This window comes from Erinaceus europaeus, chromosome 21 (genome assembly GCF_950295315.1).
Source record: "Erinaceus europaeus chromosome 21, mEriEur2.1, whole genome shotgun sequence".
Taxonomy (NCBI): Eukaryota; Metazoa; Chordata; class Mammalia; order Eulipotyphla; family Erinaceidae; genus Erinaceus; species Erinaceus europaeus.
Genome location: NC_080182.1, coordinates 17,536,528 through 17,559,071, shown reverse-complemented (window position 1 = coordinate 17,559,071; position 22,544 = coordinate 17,536,528). Strand labels below are relative to the sequence as shown.

The window sequence follows — 22,544 nt, the reverse complement described above, 5'->3', positions numbered from 1 at the left end:
TGCCTGCACCATGAATCCACCGCTCCTGGAGGCCATTCCCCCCCCCTTTTGTTGCCCTTGTTGTAGCTTCGTTGTAGTTATTATTATTGCCCTTGTTGACGCAATTCGTTGTTGGATAGGACAGAGAGAAATGGAGAGAGGAGGGGAAGACAGAGAAGGAGAGAGAAAGATAGACACCTCCAGACCTGCTTCACCGCCTGTGAAGCGACTCCCCTGCAGGTGGGGAGCCGGGGGCTCGAACCGGGATCCTTACGCTGGTCCCTGCGCTTTGCGCCACATGCGCTTAACCCACTGCGCCACCGCCCGACCCCCTTAAAACAGAATTTTAACAAATTAATAGACAAGTAAGTAGAAACGCTGTTTCTCTTCAAAAAATATATCATTCTTATGCAAAATTTACCTCCAGTAGGTATTTAAGGAACAGAGATATTCAAACTATTGTACATGGCACTCCTCCTGTTTAAAGGTTACAGAACCAAGATAGAACTCACTGGGCAGAGCTCACATTTTACCATATACAAGGACCCAGGTTAGAGCCCCCATCACTACTCTCTGTATTTCCCTTTCTCTCTCTCTCTCTCTCTCTCTCTCTCTCTCTCTCTCTCTCTCTATATATATATATATATATATATATATATGAACAAAACATCCACTAGAAGCAGTGGAATCACACTGGCAGCCGCAGGGATGGGGGTGGGGGGAGTTGCAGAACCATATCTCCCAATGGAACATGGAATTATTTAAAGGAGCATCAGCAACCATCCTATTTTCAAATTCCAAATGAGATTCTGACAATATGCTTAAAATCATTACAATTAGTAGTGATTTCCCTAGTAGTAACAATAGGCCTATGATCAACTTCAACAACATAACCATTTTCTAAGAGCTAAGTTTCCCCTAATGAGAAAGGTTTAATTTCCTCCCTTCAGAAATCTCTGCATGTAGAGACTTTCACATACAGAGTGAAAAATAGCTAGCAGGAAATGTAGACCTGTATAATTACAAGGGCCTTTACTCCTCTTCTTAGTTATTAGCACATCATATTTGTAAAATGCAAAACTGATGCTGCAGGCAGAAAAAGAAAACGTTCCAAATGGATACAGGTACTAACGTCTCATGACCCCACAACAGAGGTTAAAAGGTTTTTTATTTACAACCATATTGAGAGGTATATAAATATTAACATAAATCAATGACCTCTTGTCATTTAAAGTATGTTTAATCTTTCCAAAAAGAAAAAAAACCTGTGTGTGCTTCTTTAAATGTGACAGTTGAGAGAATTGTGTTAAAAGGGTACACAGAGCTTTGTCCAGTTTCCATTCTACTGTGTAAGGAGCTTAGAAGTCACCACTCCATCGTAACAAGTAAAACACTGAGCAAACTGAAAATCAATAGATCTCTCTGAGAAGTGAGGTCACAAAGCAAACCATTGACCCCAAATTTGGAGAGACAGGCACATACAAAAAGTAACTTACAACAGAAATCTCCACAACAGTCAGATACAGGACAGGGAAAAAAAATGAACTGTAAGTGGTAGATTTCTGGAGTCTCCATATGAATGAACCTAAGAATTAAAAACTCTAGAAGGACCCAAGCATATAACATATGGGAGACACATTTGTGAGTTTATCTCCAAGAGATTTCCACAGTGAGAAGTAGAAAAAAATCTTTTGTGCTTCTAATAGTGGGGGAATCTCTGTTTTGAAATATACTTTATAGCAGCAGACTATTTCTTAACAAGATATCTTCTGTCCTCAAGAGAAAATATTTACCAGTGCCTAACACACTGGAATTATTTTTCTGAGAATAACCAATCTGAAATACCAGATCCAGCTTGCTTTAGCTTTCAGAATGGAGGAAAGAAAATATTCAACTTCAATTTCCTTTAGTTACCAGGTTCCTACTAAAGGGGTGAAAAGAGAACTTCTTAGGTTCAAAGTCCAGGATTAGAGCCTAATCAAGAACAGTAGAATGCCTCCTCTGGTCTCAAACTTTACACCGATATACAACCTCAAGCCTATTTACCACAGACCCTTCTTACCTGGCACATGTTGTTCACCTAACCATGAAACAAACAAACAAACAAAAACTACAAAGCATACTAAAAGGCAAAACACACAATTATAAGGAAATTATGTGAGTATCAGAAGCAGGTTTTTAAATGTAGGATAACAGGATTATCAAATCATGAATTTAAAGTGACTATAAAGGCATTTGTCATAAGCATATATGACAAATAGGCATATGAAGAAATGTTTATCATCATTCAGTCCTAGAAAGTTACAAACAATACTGTAACACCATTCTCAAAAAAATTTAAACAATATTGTGGTGCCATTATACAGCTATTAAAATGGCAAATATCTGGTACTCTTAATACACTAAATTTTGACAAAGACATGAAGAAATTGGGGCTGTTGTTGATTACTGGTAGAAATACCAAATGGTGGAGTCACTTTGGAATATAAGCTGGCTGTTACTTAAAACATCACCCAGCAATTGCAATTCTTGGTTACCCCCAAAAGTTGAATTACACATACACAAAAGCCTACACAAGAAGGCCAACAAGATAGCTCACCTTGGAGCATGTCTGCTTCATCATGCATACAACATAGGTTCAAACCTGTTCCCTACTGTACTGAATGAAGCTTCAATACAATAGTATATTTCCCTTATTTCCTGTATCTTTCTAGATGAAAATGTTGACTTGGAGCAGTGAAGCCCCAGCATTGGTGACAAGAGCCAGCACAACAGAAAAATCTGCAAAGGATATATAAGCAGCTCTTTATAACTGTTAAAACCTGGAGGCTAGCAAGATATCCTTCAGTAGATGAAGGGATAAGTAAACTGTAGTGCATATATACACAGTGAGTATTATTTGGTGTTTTGAAAATAACTACAAAGACATAAATATATACTACTAAGAAGTCATTCTTCAAAAAGCTACAACTATATGACACTATAAAATACGCTAAAGGAGGGGAATCAGGCAATAGCGCAGTAGGTTAAGCGCAGGTGACACAAAATGCAAGGATCAGCCTAAGGATACCTGTTCGAGCCCCCAGCTCCCCACCTGCAGGTGGGTCACTTCACAAAAGGTGGGGACTGGGAACTAAAACCCAGGTCGCTGCACTGGTACTGTGTATGCTCAACCAGCCTATCCACTCTCTCCTTCTCTATCACACCCTCTCCTCTCAATTTCTCTATTTCATACACACACACACACACACACACACACACACACACACACACACACACATTAAACTGAATATCCGAATGTCTATTCTGGGGACAATGAGGAGTATGAAGTAAGTGAGTGAGTGAAGTTATGGCAAATAATGAATGAATCAATGTCTGTTCAGACACCACTTCACTTTAGCCAATTCAGGGCCAAAGTGGAAGTATTCAGCACATGGCTCTCTATAATTGAACTGAATCATATCATATTTTACATGCAAAAATTATCAGATTATCCAACAAGCAAATGGTCTATGTACATGCTGAGCCACTTCCAGGGTCACTAATGTAACTTGAAAAGCTAAATAACTATATCGTTTTAAAGTATTAATATTTTAAAATATTAACTATTTCAAAGTTTACTTTGGTTAAACCTAGCAAATGTATTATAGTCTATACAAGGCATAAAACTGTATTTGTGGCAATATAATGAATTCAATCTTTATTGCATTGTTAATAAACAAATATTATACTTTTTCTTTTTTAATATTTCAGTTTCTTTTATTTTAATGAGAGAGATACAGAGAAAGAAGGAGGGAGGGAGGAAGAGAGAGAGAAAGAGAAAGAGAGAGAGAGAGAATCTAGAGCATTGTTCAGCTCTGGTTTAAGGTGGCACTGAGGGTTGAACCTGGGAGCCTCAGGTATAACCACTATGATATCTCCTCAGCCTTAGACATTGTATTTTTAGCACAAAATACAAACTCACATCTGTGGCAATAAATTTCCTAGTTTCACAGTGAACCAGAGTAGTATACTTGTCATTCTTTTAAAATTCTTTTCAAACTTATTCATTTGTCTTAAAATCTATGCTTCAGGAGCTGGGTGGTGGCACATCTAGTTGAGTGTACATGTGACCATGTGCAAGGACCCAGATTTAAGCCCCTGGCCCCACTTGCAGAAAGGAAGCTTCACAAGTGGTGAAGCAGAGCTGCAGGTATCTCTCTCCCTCCCTGTCTTCCCCTCTCTCAAATTTTCTCTTCCTGTCAAAAAAAAAAAAAAACACCTACACTTAGCTTAATTAAAAAGCTTTTCCTTAAATAGAATATTTTCATATACAATTTAAAAATGTATATACTTTTCCAAAATAACTATACTTTAAACTTCATTCAACTCCAATAGCCAGATCCCTTGAGTGATCTGTTATAAAAATGATATTTTTTAGAACTTAAAAGTTATAAAGTATGGCAGGCCTCATAAGATAGAAAATTCTTATGTTCACTAAGTAGAAAAAATAAGCATATTTAAGTTTATTAGACATCATCTCTCACATGACCATATTTTTTAGATGTCAAAATGTTATAACTACATGTAGTGAGTTCAGTTAAAAAGCTAGAAGTACTGTGTATGCTCAGTACTTCTCCTTCTCTATCACCCCCCCTACATTTAATCATAATATTTATGATTAAAGGGAAAATTCTCTGAAAATCACCTCAAACATTATTTGTACTTAATTACAAAAGTTAAAGATTATCTTTTATCCTTGACTTGAACTTATTTTGACAAAAATTATTTAAAGGACTATTGTCCAAGTGAAATTCTGTTCCCAGGAGTATACTTTAAAATTAAGCCTTCTGATTTTGAAATACACAAAAGGAGGATCTAGGTAGTCTAAAAGCAAAGTTGACAGATGCACTCACTAAAACCACTGTGTTTAAACAAAATTTATGTATAGTCATTGAAAATAATTTCCTGTGACAAAATATATACTATTAAACCATATAAATTTTTTTCAATAGATAAAGATGTATACTATTTCCTCATGAAGATAGAGATTTTTAAATATTTTGGAAAGCATGCATCTGAATAAATTGTTAATTTATAATTATAAATAATAGTGATGGTAATAATAATAATAAACTCATATACCATGTTTTGATAAGTAGCACATTTCCACTCTTTGCTCATGAGAATATCCACAAAGGAGGTATGCTTCTTGTAGTGCACTTTTGTACCAATTCTTTTTAATCTTACATTTTCCTGGCTATTGAAATATAGAAAAATAAGATTCATGTTAACACATGCTTTTGTTTTAACATTCATAACTCTTAGCGATTAAAACTAAATAATGCAAGTCTTGCACAATAAATTAAGAGTTTGGTGTCTGATTATTATACAGTAAAGTTGTGGGAAACATGTAGATAGATTCTATATCCACCAAGATAATGACATTTTATCTCACATTTTGAAAAGTACAAAAAGTTCAGATCAATAATATAGTAAAGTATTTGCTGTTAAAACAAATTAGAATAATATTGGTTGTATTTTAAGTAACCTAGCTATGATATTGAAGTGGTAGAAATTTAAAAGTTTCTCCTTATAAAAAAATTGATGGGGGCTGGGCAGTAGCGCAGCAGGTTAAGTGCACATGGTGCAAAGTACAAGGACCGGCTTAAGGATACCAGTTTGAGATCCAGCTCCCCCACCTGCAGGGGGGTCACTTCAGAAGCAAGTCTGCAGGTGTCTATCTTTCTCTCCTTCTGTTTTCTCATCCCCTCTCTCGATTTCTCTCTGTCCTGTCCAACAACAACAATATCTACAACAGCAATAATAATAACAACCACAACAAGGACAATAAAATGGGAAAAAAAAGCCTCCAGAAGCAGTGGATTTGTAGTGCAGGCATTGAGCCCCAGCAATAACCCTGGAGGCAAAAAAAAAAAAAATGATTCCATTTGTATATAGTTAAGGAGCTATAGCAGATATTTTAAACCTTTCATGCCCCAACTTCATCTGTAAAATATGAGTAAAGGTATACATATCAGAAGGTTTCTTCATGAGTTTCATAGCCCAAGGGCACAATGGATAAAGCATTGGATCCTCAAGCCTAAGGTCCTACTTTTGTTCCCTGGCATTACATGTGCTGGAGTGATGCTCTTGTTAATAAATATATAAATTAATCTATAAGTAAATAAGGTTTCACATGTATTAAATGAAATATTATATGTTAGTTCTTTGGCATAATTAGCTGTCGAGTTTTTCAGTCAAAGATAGAAGTTGAAAGCAAAAGTACACAAGAGCATGCAGGGAATACCCCCAAACACTTCATCTGCACTATTCCAGTCTTTAGGTCCATGGTTGTTCAACAATTTGTTTGGCTTTGTATGTTAACTCTCTTTTCAGCCACCAGGTTCCAGATGCCAGCAAGATGCTGACCAGACTTCCCTGGACAGACGACCCCATCAATGTGTCCTGGAGCTCCGCTTCCCCAGAGACCCACCCTACTAGGGAAAGAGAGAGGCAGACTGGGAGTATGGATCGACCAGTCAACACCCATGTTCAGCGGGGAAACAATTACAGAAGCCAGACCTTCCACCTTCTGCAACCCTCAACAAGGACCCTGGATCTATACTCCCAGAGGGATAGAGAAAGGGAAGGCTATCAGGGGAGGGGATGGGATATGGAGATAGGGTTATGGGAATTGTGTGTAACTGTACCCCTCTTACTCTATGGTTTTGTTAATGTCTCCTTTCTTAAATAAAATAAAATTTAAAAATAGGGAAGAGAACTCAAAAAAAAAAAGTTGAAAAACAAGATCAGAAGGGTAAACTCTAAACACAACTTGGACCAGAGTTGGTGTATTGCACCAAAGTAAAAGACTCTGGAGTGGGGTGGAGAGTTCAGGTCCTGTAACATGATGGCAGAGGAAGACTTAGTGGGGGCTGTATTGTTATGTGATAATGTTATGCATGTACAAACTATTGTATTTTATTGTTGACTATAAATCATTAACCCCCAATAAAGAATTTTTAAAAAAAAAACTTATGAAATACATATTCCACAGCTATTAAGAACAGTGAACCCACCTTCTCTGACCCATCTTGGATGGAGCTAGAAGGAATTATGCTAAGTGTGCTAAGTCAGAAAGATAAAGATGAGTATGGGATGATCCCATTCATCAACAGAAGTTGAGAACGAAGAACAGAAAGAGAAACTAAAAGCAGGATCTGACTGAATCTAGAGTAGGGCACCAAAGTAAAGACCCTGTGGTGAAGGGGAGAGTGGTTAATTCACTTCCCGGAGTGGCAGGGGGTGGGGTGGGTCGGGTGGGATACAGTCTTCGGTGATGGGAATGGTGTTTATGTACACTCCTATTAAATTGTAGTCATATAAATCACTATTTAATTAATATGAGAGGGGAAAATTTGATTGTAAGTATCAAAATTTTTAAAGCACAGACTGAGTCTTTTTAATACATAGGCTGAGTCTTTGATATGCTGACTCTCTCAAAAGCCTAGACCAGGGAGAACAGAAGCAAATGGTGGCACAGCTCTATACAAGATGCTGGGTATTATACAGCAAATCCTAACAAAGGGACTTTTCAAAGTTAACCCAATTACCAAATAATATGATGATAACAATAACTATTGTCTTCTTGAACCCTAAGACAGCAGGAACCTCACACTTCCACTATAGAGCCTATATTTCCCCCAGTCCTGGAACCTTAGGGTGGGGTGCACTTTCCTGCATGCTTCTCTCAATTCATATCAAATAATATTGCATCTGCTGATCACAACCTAATCAACACAACGAGTGCCACCTCAGCATGCTTCACTTCAGACTGTGTCCAGAGACTTCAGGTGCGGAATGATACCCCTTCAGCTTCATTACTCGGGTGAGACCTTTCCTTTCATAGTATTCTCTAATTCCATTCCAGGTGGTTCACTTCCTAACAAAGTCCCAAAACCTAGATATATACCAGGTCCCCTGAGATAGAGCATATGTTTACATGTATTCATAAACAAGAGCAAAATATATACCTGAAAGCAAAAGTACACAATAGTCTGCAGTGAGTACCCCCCAACACTTCATCTGCACTATTCCAGCCTTTAGGTCCATGGTTGTTCAACAATTTGTTTGGCTTTGTATGTTAACTCTCTTTTCAGCCACCAGGTTCCAGATGCCAGCATGATGCTGACCAGAATTCCTTGGACAGACGACCCCACCAATATGTCCTGGAGCTCCGATTCTCCAGAGCCCCACCTTACTAAGGAAAGACAGAGACAGGCTGGGAGTATGGATCGACCAGTCAACACCCATGTTCAGCAGGGAATCAATTACAGAAGCCAGACTTTGCAACTTCTGCAACCCACAATGACCTTGGGTCCATACCCCCAGAGGGATAGAGAATGGGAAAGCTATCAGGGGAGGGGATGGGATATAGAGATCTGGTGGTGGAAATTGTGTGAAGTTGTACCCCTCCTATCCTACAGTTTTGTTAATGTCTCCTTTTTAAAATAAATAAATAAATAAATACATACATACATACATAAAAATACATATTCACCATTTTCTTTTTGAAGACTCCATCATCAGAAAAATACAGGTGTTCTTAAATCCATATTTACTACTTGCATATAAATATCATTTCTTTACCTTAGATATTTAAGATAATAATAATTTACTCTTTATACAAAAATGTATTTCTAGGGAACATACTATTTAGCTCATTCATAAAATGAAGCTACATACTAAAGGGTTTTTTTTTTCAAATTCCATCTTAAACTTAGTGTCCTCAAGTTATAATCAACTATATGTTCCCATTATACTTAATATTTTAATTTAATCACTTACTACTTTCTGACTTGTATTATAGTTATTTGTGCTCATGACTTTTCCTACTCATAATATGAAAGATCTCTGAAGACAGAGGGACTAAACAATATTTTATATTTCCATCCTCTATAATCCCCATTTGCAAAATCTTATTGTAAGTTATATAATTACTCATGAAGTGGTTATTACATTGTATGTGATCCTGGACACTAATTTATTTAGTATAAAAACAGTAAGATAATGTAATTAAACAAAAATCTACATCTATACACAAAATCTGCAAATTTAATTTCTAAAACTACTTCATGAGGGAAAAATATGAAAATATAGGAAGATACAATTCCGTACATACTAAAAAGTTTAAACTATTTTAAGAACAATCTAGCATTTACAGATCGAAGATATTTCTGAAATTTAAATGTTAAAGTGAAAAATTACCTTAAAGCTAAAATATCACTAAACATTTAAAGCTAAAGACATTTCTTAAGAAAAATGAGTGTACTATATAGCTGATGCAGATTTCGGTGAGTTTGAGGATTGAGCAGCTTAAAATCTCTTTTCTTTTGTCTTTTTCTTTTCTTTTTTTTTTTTTTAACCCTCTTGAAAAGTGTCTGAATTTACCGGTAAGTATTGCCACCTAGTGGTAATGTACTAAATATCTTCTAAGAAATTAAAAAACTAAGTTTACAAGAAATTTTGAATATCCAAATCAGGTTTAGCTCTGTAATGTACTTTCAACTAGTACTTTCTTAAAAAGTGAAGTAGGTGTACATGTTAAGGAAATACAATGCAACTTCCACTGTATATCACTTGTAATATCTTCCCAAAGTTACCCACTAAGGAGTTTCATCTTATTAAAAAGTTCACGAAGCAGATGAGGAACTGGTATAGGGAGAAGAGAGCATGCTCTGCAAGCGTATGTTGCTAGGTTGGATTCAGGTACTACATGCAAATAAGTAGCACTCTGCCCTCTGTTTCTGTCTTGCGAATAAGTAGCACTCTGCCCTGTTTCTGTCTTGCTCCTGAAATGACTTAATGTTTAATATCAAGTATGCATCTACAAGCATTACATCACTTATACAAATACAGCTATTTCTTTCAGAACGTAATGGATAGTCATACATATATATTGAGTTTTTCTATTTGTCTTGTAAATTAATTCATTTATTGATTCAACATATTTTAGATGCTTGGGATACTATCATTGAAGAAAGACAAAAATCACAGTCTGGACAATGAAAAAAAACAATCTGCATCAAGTATAACAAATAAATGATGGCTACAATATGTTATAAGAGATCCTAACTAATATGTAACAAAAAAAAGGTAAAGTAATAAAATGGTGAGGGTAAATCTGATTGTAAAGGTAATATCTTGTGGTCCGGGAGGTGGCACAGTGGCTAAGGCACTAGGCTCTCAAGTATGAGGTCCTGAATTCAATCCCCGGCAGCACATGTACCAAAACGATGTCTAGTTCTTCCCTTCTCTCTTCCTACCGTTCTCATTAATAAATAAAATCTCTTTTTAAAAAAAGTTAACATCTGAGCAAAGACCTGAGGCAGATCAAGGAGTTTGCTACACAGATACTCAAAGAGCACTCTCAGGTGGACAAAAACAAAAACACAAATATAGACAAGAACTCTAAGGAAGCTAAAAAAAAAAAAAAAAAGAGAAAAGAGAAAAGAATGTCAGAAACTAACAGGGGCTAAATTATGGGAGTCCTTGAAGACTGGCTTTCTAGGAGTTTTCCTTTTGCTTCAGTGAAATTGAAACCATTGGGTAGTTCTGAGAATAACATTTAATCTGGTTTAATGTCATTCTGGTTGTTTTGTTGAGAACAGAATATAAAAGTTTACATGTAGACCACTGGCTAGTGTAATAATTGAGACAGAAATTATAGCAGTATAAAGTAGCAGTGGCCACTGTTGTAAAAAGTAATGAGAGTCTGCATATAGTGAAGGCATAGCAGTGAATAATTTTCTGACAAACTAAAAATTGCCTGTAAGAGAAAGAAAGGATGAATGTAAGAAAGGATGAATGTAAGAAAGGATGAATGTAGGGTTTGGGGACTGAGTAAGCAGAAGTGTGTAATTTGCTCTCGAGTTAAACAGGAAAAATTGTTATGGAAGTGAGATTTGGAAGGGAAGATCAAGAGTTCAACTATGTAAAAATAAGATACATTCAAATAGAGCTAATAACAGCTAGATAAGGAATTCAGGAGAGGAAACTAAACTGCAGAAATATTTAGGAATCACACACACACACACACACACACACACACACACACACACACACGATGTTTATTTGCTTATTTACATTTAAAATTTTTTGACCAAAGTACCACTCAGACCTAGCTACTGCAGATGCTGTATGGATTGAATCGGGGACTGCAAGTCTCAACTCTGCCTTATGGTGGTGCCTCAGGAATTAAGATCTGTTGCACAAACTGCTATACAATTCTCTGACCCCCATATATGGTATTTCAAGCCAAGAAATTGGATGAGATAACCAAGGAAATGAAACTGATTAGTCACATCATGAGATATATGTACCAGTATTTACTTTAAAAAAGACCCTAGTGGTGGACATTTAGATGGATTCTGACTTTATATATAACTGAACATAAGAGTGTAATATATTTTACACATATACTTTTCCCCAGTGTGAGAGTATATTGAATAATAAATTCTTAGACATTGAATTGCCATATTTAACTCATGCATATCTAAAGTCTGGGGCCCTACTGAGAAATCTCTTGAATGAAGTGTTCATAATTTACAGTAACATAAACATAATATCTCCCTATATCCTAACTAAAACTTCCATTACCAATAAGAATTAAAGTAAAAAATAATATTTTATTTATAATTTTCATTTCTTAAATTCAATAATCATGGGCAATTTTCATATTTTCCCAGTCTTATGAGATACGACACACGCAATTATATAGATATAATTAGTATAACATGATGATTTGACACATGCATATAATGTGGAATTATTACCACAATAGAGCTAATTAACATATCCATCAACTCACAGAATTGCCTCTATGTGTGTGGAAACAATACTTAAGATCTTTTCTCTTAGCAACTTTGAAGCATATAATACAATGCTTTTAACTATAAGTCAAAGTGTTGTCCATTAACTAACCCCCCAACTTTTTTATTAATGTTTCATATTTTAAAGATCTATTTACATTTACTTATTATATGAGAATCTGAGAGAGTCTGCTCCACCCTGGGCAAGCTGGCACCAGAGGATGAGCCAGCGGCCTCTGGGACCTCAGGCAGCCATGCAGGTGCTCTAATGAACTCAACTATACTCTCTGGCCTCAATTTTTTATACTAAAAAAAAAAAAGTTCTTTAAAATATTTTATATCCAGTCATTTATAGAATAGAAACAGAGAGAAACTGAGATGACAGAGGACAGAGAGAGAGAAAGAGGAAGAGATACCTGCAACATTGCTTTACTACTCATGAAACTTCTCCCCTATAGGGTGGCACCAGGGCTTCTGCATGGTAACATGTGCTCAACCAAGCATGCCACCATCTCCTCCAAATTTTCATATACACCAAGAGTTTTTTATATTTTCTTTTCCATGGGATATCTATCCACGCCTTACATTAGTATTTCAGTCAACTTTATTATCTGTAAGAGATTCTCATATATTAGAAATAGTTCTAATATAATATGTCTTGCAAGTGTTTATTTATAATTATCAACACATTCACATTTTCTTTTTTGGGCACTTAACTCTCTTAGCCTTCTAAAGTAATTTGTATATGAGACATGGATATACTTTTCACTTCATTTGCTTCCTGAGTTGGTAACCAATGTAGCCATGCATTTTATTAAATAACTTTATTTATTATTAAGTATGTTACCAGGAGCTTGCAATTACTTTTGAACCAAATTCTGCATTCCATACTGTCCTACCAAAATGGTTTTAATTTTTTATTCAGGGGGTTAATGCAGTCATTTATACATGAGTATAATTTCATTATGCACCTGGACCCTAAAGTTCTCTTCCAATCTTCCTTCCCCTCTTCTTCCCCAGAATCCTTTACTTTGATACTATACATCATGTGCAGTCCACGGTTAACTTTGAGTTCCCCCTCCCTGTCCCTATTTATTAATTTCTGCTTATAAGTGAGATCATTCACCTACCAAAATGTTTTAACTACTGGAAGTTAATTACACACTGTGCAGGACAAACTCCCTCTTCTAGGTATTTTCTACAAATTTTAGAATTCACTTGTTATATTTAGAAGTTAAAATTGTATACAATAATTTAGGCAAAACTATTGATAGTATCTTTCTATAGGAAATCTTTCAAAAATAAAAGATTACATATATGCATTTATTCAGACTTTATTTTCTGCCACTGTGTAGCATATTTGAACTATTTTCATGTAAGTATATTTATTATATGTGCTTTTAAAGCTTATTAAAGTGTACTGAATATTTCTGTGTGGTTATAAGAATCTTCAAGCTGGTTACCTTTAAAGTAACTTTACAAACAGTCACAAAACTGAATTTTCTTGTTGTTTAAATTTTTTCTTCTTGTTCACAATTGTTTTCCAATTTGCTATGTTGCAATGTTTTATATCTAACTTGAACTTTTCTGCAGAAACTACAGAAAGCATTTGTTTATATTCAACTTTATAAACTAAGCTGAGACAAGTCATAATCCTTTAGCTGTACTCTATAATGGAAAAGCTTCTAGACTGACATGAAAGAAACAAAGCTTTAGCATTCCACCAAGCATAATAGATTCATTCCATATATTAATTATTAGGGCAAAGTTTGTGAAAGTTGAATGAACATCATGCTTGGCTGAATTACAATAATAACACTGTGATTAAGTTCAGTTTTGATGCCAACCGGACTTGCCTGGACAGAGGACCCCAATGTGTCCTGGAGCCCCACTTCCCCAGAGCCCTTTCCCACTAGGGAAAGAGAGAGAAAGGCTGGGAGTATGGATCCACCTGCCAATGCCCATGTTCGTCCAGGAAGCAATTACAGAAGCCAGACCTTCCACATTCTGCATCCTGTAATGACCCTGGGTCCATACTCCCAGAGGGATAAAGAATAGGAAAGCTATCAGGGGAGGGGATGAGATAAGGAGTTATAATGGTGGAATTGTGTGGAGTTGTACCCCTCTTATCCAAATGGTTTTTGTCAGTGTTTCCTTTTTATAAATAAAAATTAAAAATTAAATAAAGACAAAAAATACTACACTATTTAGTGAAATAAATGTTCGATCTGAAGATTTACATTGGGAGGAGGAGTTAGCAAAATAATGTTTTGAATAAGCCCAAAGGAAGGCAAAAGCTCTTTATTCTTTTTGGAAAACAATAATTATCTTTTGAAGGCATGAAAAAATTTACATTTACTTTTATAGCTAGAGGTAAAATAGATAATTAATTTTATATTTAACTAAGAATTGTTTAAAGTCAACTACTCAAACTAGGAGTCAATTGCAAGCAAAAAATGAAATGGGTTTGCCAATCAAACACACTCTTTCTATTGGAATCTATATATTTATTAACAGGGATAGGCCTTATGACTTTTTTTTTCTTTTAGTAACTCCTAGAACATGCCTTCCAGTTACATATATGGCTCCCTGAAATTCAAATTTTCATCTTCCTGGTAACATGTAAGAAAAAAGAATCCTGAACTCCAAGTCTAAGTTTTCTGTAACACAGACTGGGAGCATAGTTTAGATTTAAATGGTTCTCCCCATATCATCTAGGTCATCTGCTTAAAAATTAGGTTCAAGAAATAGAAGAGTGGTCCAGCAGATTGGTACAGTGAATAAGGCTTTGGACTCTCAAGCATGAAGTCCCGAGTTCAATCCCCGGCAGCACATGTTCCACTCTGGTTCTTTCTCTCTCTACTATCATTTCTCATGAATAAATAAATTTTAAAAAATACTAATCAACTACTAATACACAATAAAAAATGTTTATTATGCATTATGTCCCACTAGTTTAAGTCACAATGGGTATTATTTGGCTTTTGTCTGTTTTATTAACTTTTGAATCTAGAAGAATCACAAATAATAGGAGCTCAATAAATAGCTGCTGAATATTATAAATAGACCTTTTGTGTTTTGGGTAGCATAGGTAAAATCCAATCAGGAAATTGGAGATGAAAATAAAAAGCTGCTATAGTTTACTTATTAATTACACGATCATAGAAAGGTTACACTCTTAGAAAAAGAAAAAAAAAACATTGACATGCTGGCATTATGATATAGGATGTTACTTTTTGCAGAACGTCACAGAGTAGGATTCAGACCCATAAAGTATCTCATGACCATTTACTTATCCTATTTCATAATAGATTTTTCTCTTTGAAAAAAAATTGAAATCATTAAATGCTATAAAATAATACTTAATTTTTAAACTAAAATAATTTTATCAAATCCATCTTAATAAGTCATTTGGGGGGATGGTAGAATCTCATTATAATTTTGTAAGTATAGCAATAGCATTTCCAATTCAAAATTATCAATTAAATCCGATTATGCCAATATTAAGGTTAACTACAAATGTAAGTACTTACAAAATGAGAAAATTTATCTTTTAGATATAATGTTGAACATATATTAAATCTATAAATACAGAACCATAAGTACTTAGATTGCCTTATTGAACTCATAAATTGAAATGACTTAAATATTGATCATTACTTTAAATTACATCTTACTGAAGTCATAGCTTTCATAAAATAAGGAAATAAAAATAATTTTAGGAGTGTATCTAACAGGTGGGTCAACACCAGCACCTGTTATAAGACACTCTCATGGTAATTTATGCTAATTTCCATAATTTATGTATTCAAACTTGCAGTATCTATCACTGACTCTAACATATATTGCACTGATGCATTGTTCTATTTACTATTCTGCCAAAGTCATAGCTTTTCTCCTCTGTGGGCAGATTGTTTTTACTTAAAGCAATTCAATAGAAAGTTAATCGCAAGGATATCTTGTCTTCTTTAAATTGGACTTCTGCAGCAGCAAATAGCCATCTAGACACTAAGAACATTCCTGTTCCTGTGATGGAATGAAGATAGTCACATTATAACCATAGTTGCCACATACTCTTTAGATAACTGATATCTGCTTCTTCTCTCATCTGCCATCTTTATTATAGGCCCATATAATCTTTATAATCATATTTGACAACTTACTCAAATTATTAAACACTTGAAGTAAGTTTTGCTTACATCTCCCATAGGTACAAAACAAAAGAGTTTTGCGTATGCTAGCAGGAATAGGATTTAAGACTAACATAATGCATGTCCCTCATTTTCCATACCACCAAAATGTGTGAGCCAAGTAGATTAAAAGAATAATAAGAGTTCCAATTCTGTATAATTGGAGCCTTACCCTATGTTGGGTAGTAGGCCACCTCCCCCTGGCTTCTGCTTAACCATATGCCTATATAGGGATTTACTGATCCAAAGCTTTGGTCTATTTACATAAATCACTTTTACATAAAGCACTCCAGGGCATTGGTGGTTCAGTGATAGGATTCTCGCCTGTTCCGCCCCCTCCTTGTCACACTCTGATTTTCACCAGTCACTTTTCTCTCCACCCTCTCTATATCACATCCTGTTTCCACCCTACTTGGAGAGTATAAAAACAGCTGCTCTTCTGATTAAAGACACCTGGAAATTGCTTTCCGACTCCGAGAGTTCCAGAGTGTATCTCCTGCGGAAGTTAGTGCGGCACGAGTTCCTGATCCCTCTCCCACGCAGCAGCCTAGATCGGCTCCAGTTGAGTTCTCTCCAAGCCAGAGAGCACTAGCTCGGGAAGAAGTACCCTCAGGCTATCCCGGCAACCCTATATCTGATTAAGTGCTAATTCTGGGAATGCAGTAGTTAGTTAGTGAGAAATTAGAGAGCAAAGAAGGCATGAGGAAATTTGAAAGCCATATCTTTATAATATGAATCCCATTACCTGGTCTCAATTTATAAATACAGGGATTGGATACTCCTGCAATGTTGAGATAGAAGTCAAAAAGCTAAAGATAAAATATCATCAAAGCAAAAACTGGAGGGTATTAGATGCATTTTAAATTAATCTATAGTTTTTGTTTGTTTGTTGCCACCAGGGTTATCTCTGGGGCTTGGTGCCTGCACTACAAATTCACGTGCGGCCATTCTTTCTCTCTTTCTCTCTCCCTCCTGCCCTCCCTCTCTCTCTCTCTTTCTATTTCTCTCTCTCCCTCTCTCTCCCTCTCTATCCTCTCTTTCTCTATCTCTTTCCCTCTCTCTTTCTCTCTCTCTCTAATTTTTATTAAGTAGGACAGAAAGAAATTGAGAGGAGGGGAGATAGAGAAGGGTAGAGAAAGGTAGACACCTGCAGACCAGCTTCACTGCTCCTGAAGCATCCTCCATGCAGGTGGGGAAAGAAGATTCGAACCCAGGTCCTTGCACTTGGTAATATGTGCGTTAAACCAAGTGCACCACAGCCTGGCCCACAATCTGTAGTTTTTAAGATTAGAAAGGTATTTGTTAAGTAGCTGGGTAGTGGCATACCTGGTTAAGTGAACATCTTAACAATGTACAAGGACCAAGATTCGAGCCCTTGGCCCCCACCTTCAGGTGAGAAAGTTCACAAGTGGTAAAGCAGTGATGCTTTTGTCTCTCTTTTTCTCCTCTGCTGTTCATTCAATGTCTCTCTGTGCTATCACAATAAATAAAAAAATTAATGAATGATTATTTTAAAAATTGGTTTTTTTTTTCTGTTTTGCTTTACAGGACATCTGTTAAATTAGACCAAAAAAGACATCAAAGTCAATTGAACCACTAAAGAGCAATAATTAGCTTTTTCAGAGCAATGACTGGCATTATGGTTTTAACAAAATTTATTAGTTTGTAGGAAAAGTCATGATGTATTTTTGCATAGAAAATATAGAAAAAATACATAATGATTTTTCTGATTTTTAATGATTTTTTCAGTATTAAAGCTCATGTAAATTTCAACAACTTAGGAAAGTATTGTAAAATGTCAAAGATTAATAAATCAACCTATATTTACCATGAATTTACTAAGTATTCTGAATATCTAAGTTATTTTTTTTGACCAAGATGGAATAGACAACTGGTACACGGGGTAACTGGTTTTCTCTCTTTCCAACTCTCTAAAAAGGATTGCCAGTATGACATTTCTATTCTGAGAACCTTTAGAAAACATTTTTTTCTAGAGGATTTTTAAAAATTTATTAGTGATTTAATATTAATTTACAAGATTATGTGATCACAGCAGTATAATTCCAGACTGTTCCTACCACCAGAGCTCTGCATCCCTATTCCCTCTGTTGGGAACTGCAGTAGTTCTCCCAAGACCACCAACACTGGTTGACTATTACTTCTATTACTATCTATATTTATATATATTTGTCATTTGTTTTTCTATGATCCTGCCTTCTTTTCTTTTCTAAGCCATACCTACAACTGTCCTTACTTCCGAATGTCCTTCTTTTTTTCCTCTTCTCTCTCCAGGTCCTGATGGAATTGGAGTTCAGAGCCCTCTGGTCATCTTCCCCCAACATTTCTCCCCCTCTGAGAAAACATTTTTTAAAGTAAAAACTATTAATCAGTCACTTAATGTGATCAGTCTCAAGCCCAATATCTGAGAGACAGAAAGAAAAACAAAGTTAGGAAGGTTTTAGCAGATACCAGGAGAAATCAGCCACTACCAAAGAAAGAAGCTATTTAAAGAAATGAGTCATCTAGGGGTGGGGGGTACATTACTTAAAGGTTATGCAAACAGACTTTCATGCCTAAGACTACAAAAGTCCCAGGTTCATTCCCCTCCCCCCTCAAGGAGAGCCGAGCAGCGCTCTGGTAAAATAAATAAATAAAAATAAAACAAAAAATTTAAATAGGTGAGTATTGCCTGACTTCCTTAGCACCACAGATGATAAACAAATCTATATATTCTTCAAAATAAACTAAATCAAAGCACATATTTTTAAAAAATCTTCTTTAGCTGATCCTAATGAGCATATAGGAAACAGGCATTTATGGGGAGATAATCTGCTATACTGTGATTCTAGAAATTTGCTGAGGTTACAGACTCCTAGAAGATCTCCCAGTATGTAGGTTCAGAAATATGGATTTTAACTAATTAATTAATTAATTGAAGAAATGCTATATTAAGAGGCTGTTATTGTCTTAGGATCACAATTTCATACTTCTCCAAAACACTTATTAGCATACCTCAACTGCCATCCAAATACTAGTCTCTCTCCACCACAGGGCATTGGGCCTCCTACCAGCATTTAACCTTCACCCCATAACCTCAGATCTGCAGATAGACTAGTTGTTCATGTTTCATCTTGTCTGTTCCTTTGCTTTGCTCCTTAAGCCCCATATAGGAGTGAGATCACTCAGTAGTTGTCTTTCTCTGTCTGACTAATTTCACTTAGGATGATCTTCTACAGTTCTATCCATTTGCAGCAACAGGTAAGATTTCATTTTTTTCTTATGACTAAATAGTATTCTGTTGTTGTTGTTGTTGTTGCCAGGGCTACAGTAAACCAGGACAACCTTTAAAGAAAGAACAGAGAGAAAGAGAGAAAAAAGGAGATGGAGAGCTAACACTGCACCTAAGCTTCCTTCAGTACTGTAGTAAGTAATCCCTCATGCAGTACAGAAGACTCAACTCTGGGTCATGAGCACGGCAAAGCAAACACTCTCCCAGGTGAGCCATCTCACCAGACCCTGATGTGTGTGTGTGTGTGTGTATGTGTGTGTGTGTATGTGTGTGTATGTGTGTATGTGTGTGTGTGTATGTGTGTGTATGTGTGTATGTGTGTGTGTATGTGTGTGTGTGTATGTGTGTGTATGTGTGTGTATGTGTGTGTGTATGTGTGTGTATGTGTGTGTGTATGTGTGTGTGTGTATGTGTGTGTATGTGTGTGGGGGGAGATGAGGTCTTACTGCTCTTGGTCAGCTTTTCCAGATAAATGGACAATGGCCCCAAATCTTCCCCATCCATTGGGAGGCTGCTCTTAAAGTCACATTCATGGTAAAGCAGTCACTTTCCTAGGTATGTATCTCACCAGCTGTAGTACATATTTTTAAAATAACTCAGTGAAGTGGGGAATGAGCGGTAGCACAGAGGGTTAACATACATGGTGCGAAGTGCAGGGACCCACCACATAGGTGCAAAGTGCAAGGACCAGCGCAAGGATTCCAGTTCAGGCCGGCTCCCCATCTATAGGGGGGTCACCTCCTCACAATTGGTGAAGCAGGTTCCATCTTTCTCTCCCTTTCTCTTTCTTCCCTTCCTCTCTCGAATTCTCTGTCCTATCCAACAAGGACAACAATAACAACAACAATAATAATAACAACAATAAACAACAAGGGCAACAAAAGGGGAAAAAATAGCCTCCAGAAGCAGTGGATTCATAGTGCAGGCACCAAACCCCAGTGATAACCCTGTAGGCAAAAAAAAAAAAAAAAACTACTCAGTGAAGGCTAAGGGATAGTTCACCGGACAAGAAGCAAAGAAGCATGTGTTGGCATGTTTGCAGCCTGGGTTTGAATGCATGTGGTTCTCCCAGCACCACATGAGAGATCCTGTGCAGGAAGCAAGAAGCAGGGATGGATGGATGGGTGGGTGGATGGATGGATGGATGGATGGATGGATGGGCTCTTTCAGTGGGAGAATATGATGATGAATGAATTTGGTAATCAACCGTAGAGTTAAAAAGAGATAGCTCACAGGTGGGTAGGGCATGAGTTTTTCTGTATGCCGCCCAAGTTCCTGGTCCAGTCCCAGTCCCAGACCCAGACCCAGTCCCACTCACAACACTGGGAAATGTTCTGGTGCTGTGGTGTTCTCCCCTTCTCTGGCTCTTTCTTCCTGCCTCTCTTCTGTGTCTCTCTTTGTCTGTCTGAATGAAAAAATAAGCCTGAGAGTAGTGAAATCCCTCATAGAGAAGATACTGGCTTTGAAAAAACAAAAACAAAAAATCAACAAATCAAACAAACAAAAAACAACTTTAAAAAATAGTTCACTTAGATAGTGTGCTGTATTATCTTCTCCCTTCTCTCTATCTGAAAAAAAAAATTGTCTCAGAGACATGAGTCCCAGAAATGACCAAAAAAAAAAAAAAAAAAGGAAATTACTATTTTGGATGTTCTGTATCAGGTCACATTTATACATTTATATCACTGAAGAGACCCCCCCCCCCGCCCCAGGATTCTTTATCAGAGGTTAAAATAACCACCAAATTTACAGCTAGCTAAGGTGACTGCTTTCATACAGTTTTATTACCACAACATTTTTTTAAAAAAAAATTAAAAATAAGAGGCCGGGCGGTAGTGCTGCGGGTTAAGCGCACATGGTGCAAAGTGCCAGGACCCACATAAGGATCCTGGTTTGAACCCCTGGCTCCCCACCTGCAGAGGGGTAGCTTCACAAGTGGTGAAGCAGATCTGCAGGTGTCTATCTTTCTCTCCCCCTGTCTTACCCCCTCTCCGTTTCTCTGTCCTATGCAACAATGACGACGGCAATGACAACAATAATAATAACAACAAGGATAAACTACAAGGGCAACCAAAAGGGGGAAAAATGGCCTCCAGGAGCAGTGGATTCATATTGCAGGCACCGAGCCCTAGCCATAACCCTGGAGGCAAAAAAATAAATAAATAAAAATTATTTAAACACAATGTACTTAATATATAAAGCTTAAAGCATTTTAAATATTCTGATTTTAAGTTGTCGAATTTTATTTTGCAAAACTGATTAAGTCCGAAGCAAGAAAGCCATTGTGAACATTGCTATGTAAAATGACAGTCAAGTATTAATATACTGATGAAATAAAGCACAGGAAGCAAGTGAGCACTGAGTGAACAGATAACTTTTAAGGCCTGTGCTTATCTAAAGTGCTGCTGTCTCCCATTGTTGGTGCCAGGCTGTCTGCTTCTGCTGGAGATGGTAAATAGAGTTGGGAGAAATGTGCAGGTTTAAATCAGGTAATCAGGCTTGAAAAAAATAAGTATGTGCTCATTCTCCCCAAGTCTTAAAAAATTCAGGACTGACCTAAAGGATTTGAAGCAATAGTTCTAATGGGGAGCAAGACTTGAAGCTAAAGGAAAATTAACATGCATGGCTGCTATTTTCTATTCTATTCTATTTGCTTATGACTCTATAGAAAATCTGTTTAAGAGAAAACAATAGCTGTACTTATTACATAGAAGGTTACATTTAGTTTAACAACAGAACTATAAGAACAGGTAGATCTAGAAGGGGAATGTTAAATATGTGAGGCAGAACCAGTACATATTCTGTGAGCTAGCAAAATGGTAAGAAAGTAGTAATTCCGAAAGTGAGTTTAATCAATATTATTTAAGACTTATAGATAATGGGTTTTGCCTGAGTCATAGACTGATCTTGGTTCCTGGTTAGAATATAGTTTAAAAAATATATAGTGTGTGTAAGTGGGAGAAAATTAGAGAAAAGAAAATGAAAAATAAGTTAATATCAGTTTTAGACTTTCAGTTATACGAGTATAAGTTTTAAATTTTATTATTCCCTAGTGGAAGAAAGCGCCCCCAAAGTTATTCTTACAGCTATTTATAACTTAAGAACCCCTACTTAAATGCTTTATTATAAGAAACTTAATTCATAAGGGTTATGATTCTAAAGATATTTTAGTGAATCTTATATTTCAGCTTAAAAATAGTGATCTGGGGAGTCAGGTGTAGTGCAGCGGGTTAG

At 36.3% G+C, this 22,544-nt stretch overlaps 1 protein-coding gene across 2 annotated transcripts in view; it reads right to left on the bottom strand.

The window, feature by feature from the left end:
- Positions 1–22,544, bottom strand: part of ZCWPW2 (zinc finger CW-type and PWWP domain containing 2) — a 119,192-nt gene that overhangs the window by 58,390 nt on the left and 38,258 nt on the right. Inside the window, exon 5 of one of the 2 annotated variants that reach the window (XM_060180459.1) lies at positions 5,104–5,218. The exons of the other annotated variant lie outside the window; for it this stretch is intronic. Coding sequence (XP_060036442.1) covers positions 5,104–5,218 — 115 coding nt within the window. The remainder of the gene's footprint in view (positions 1–5,103; positions 5,219–22,544) is intronic. 2 annotated transcript variants of the gene reach the window in all.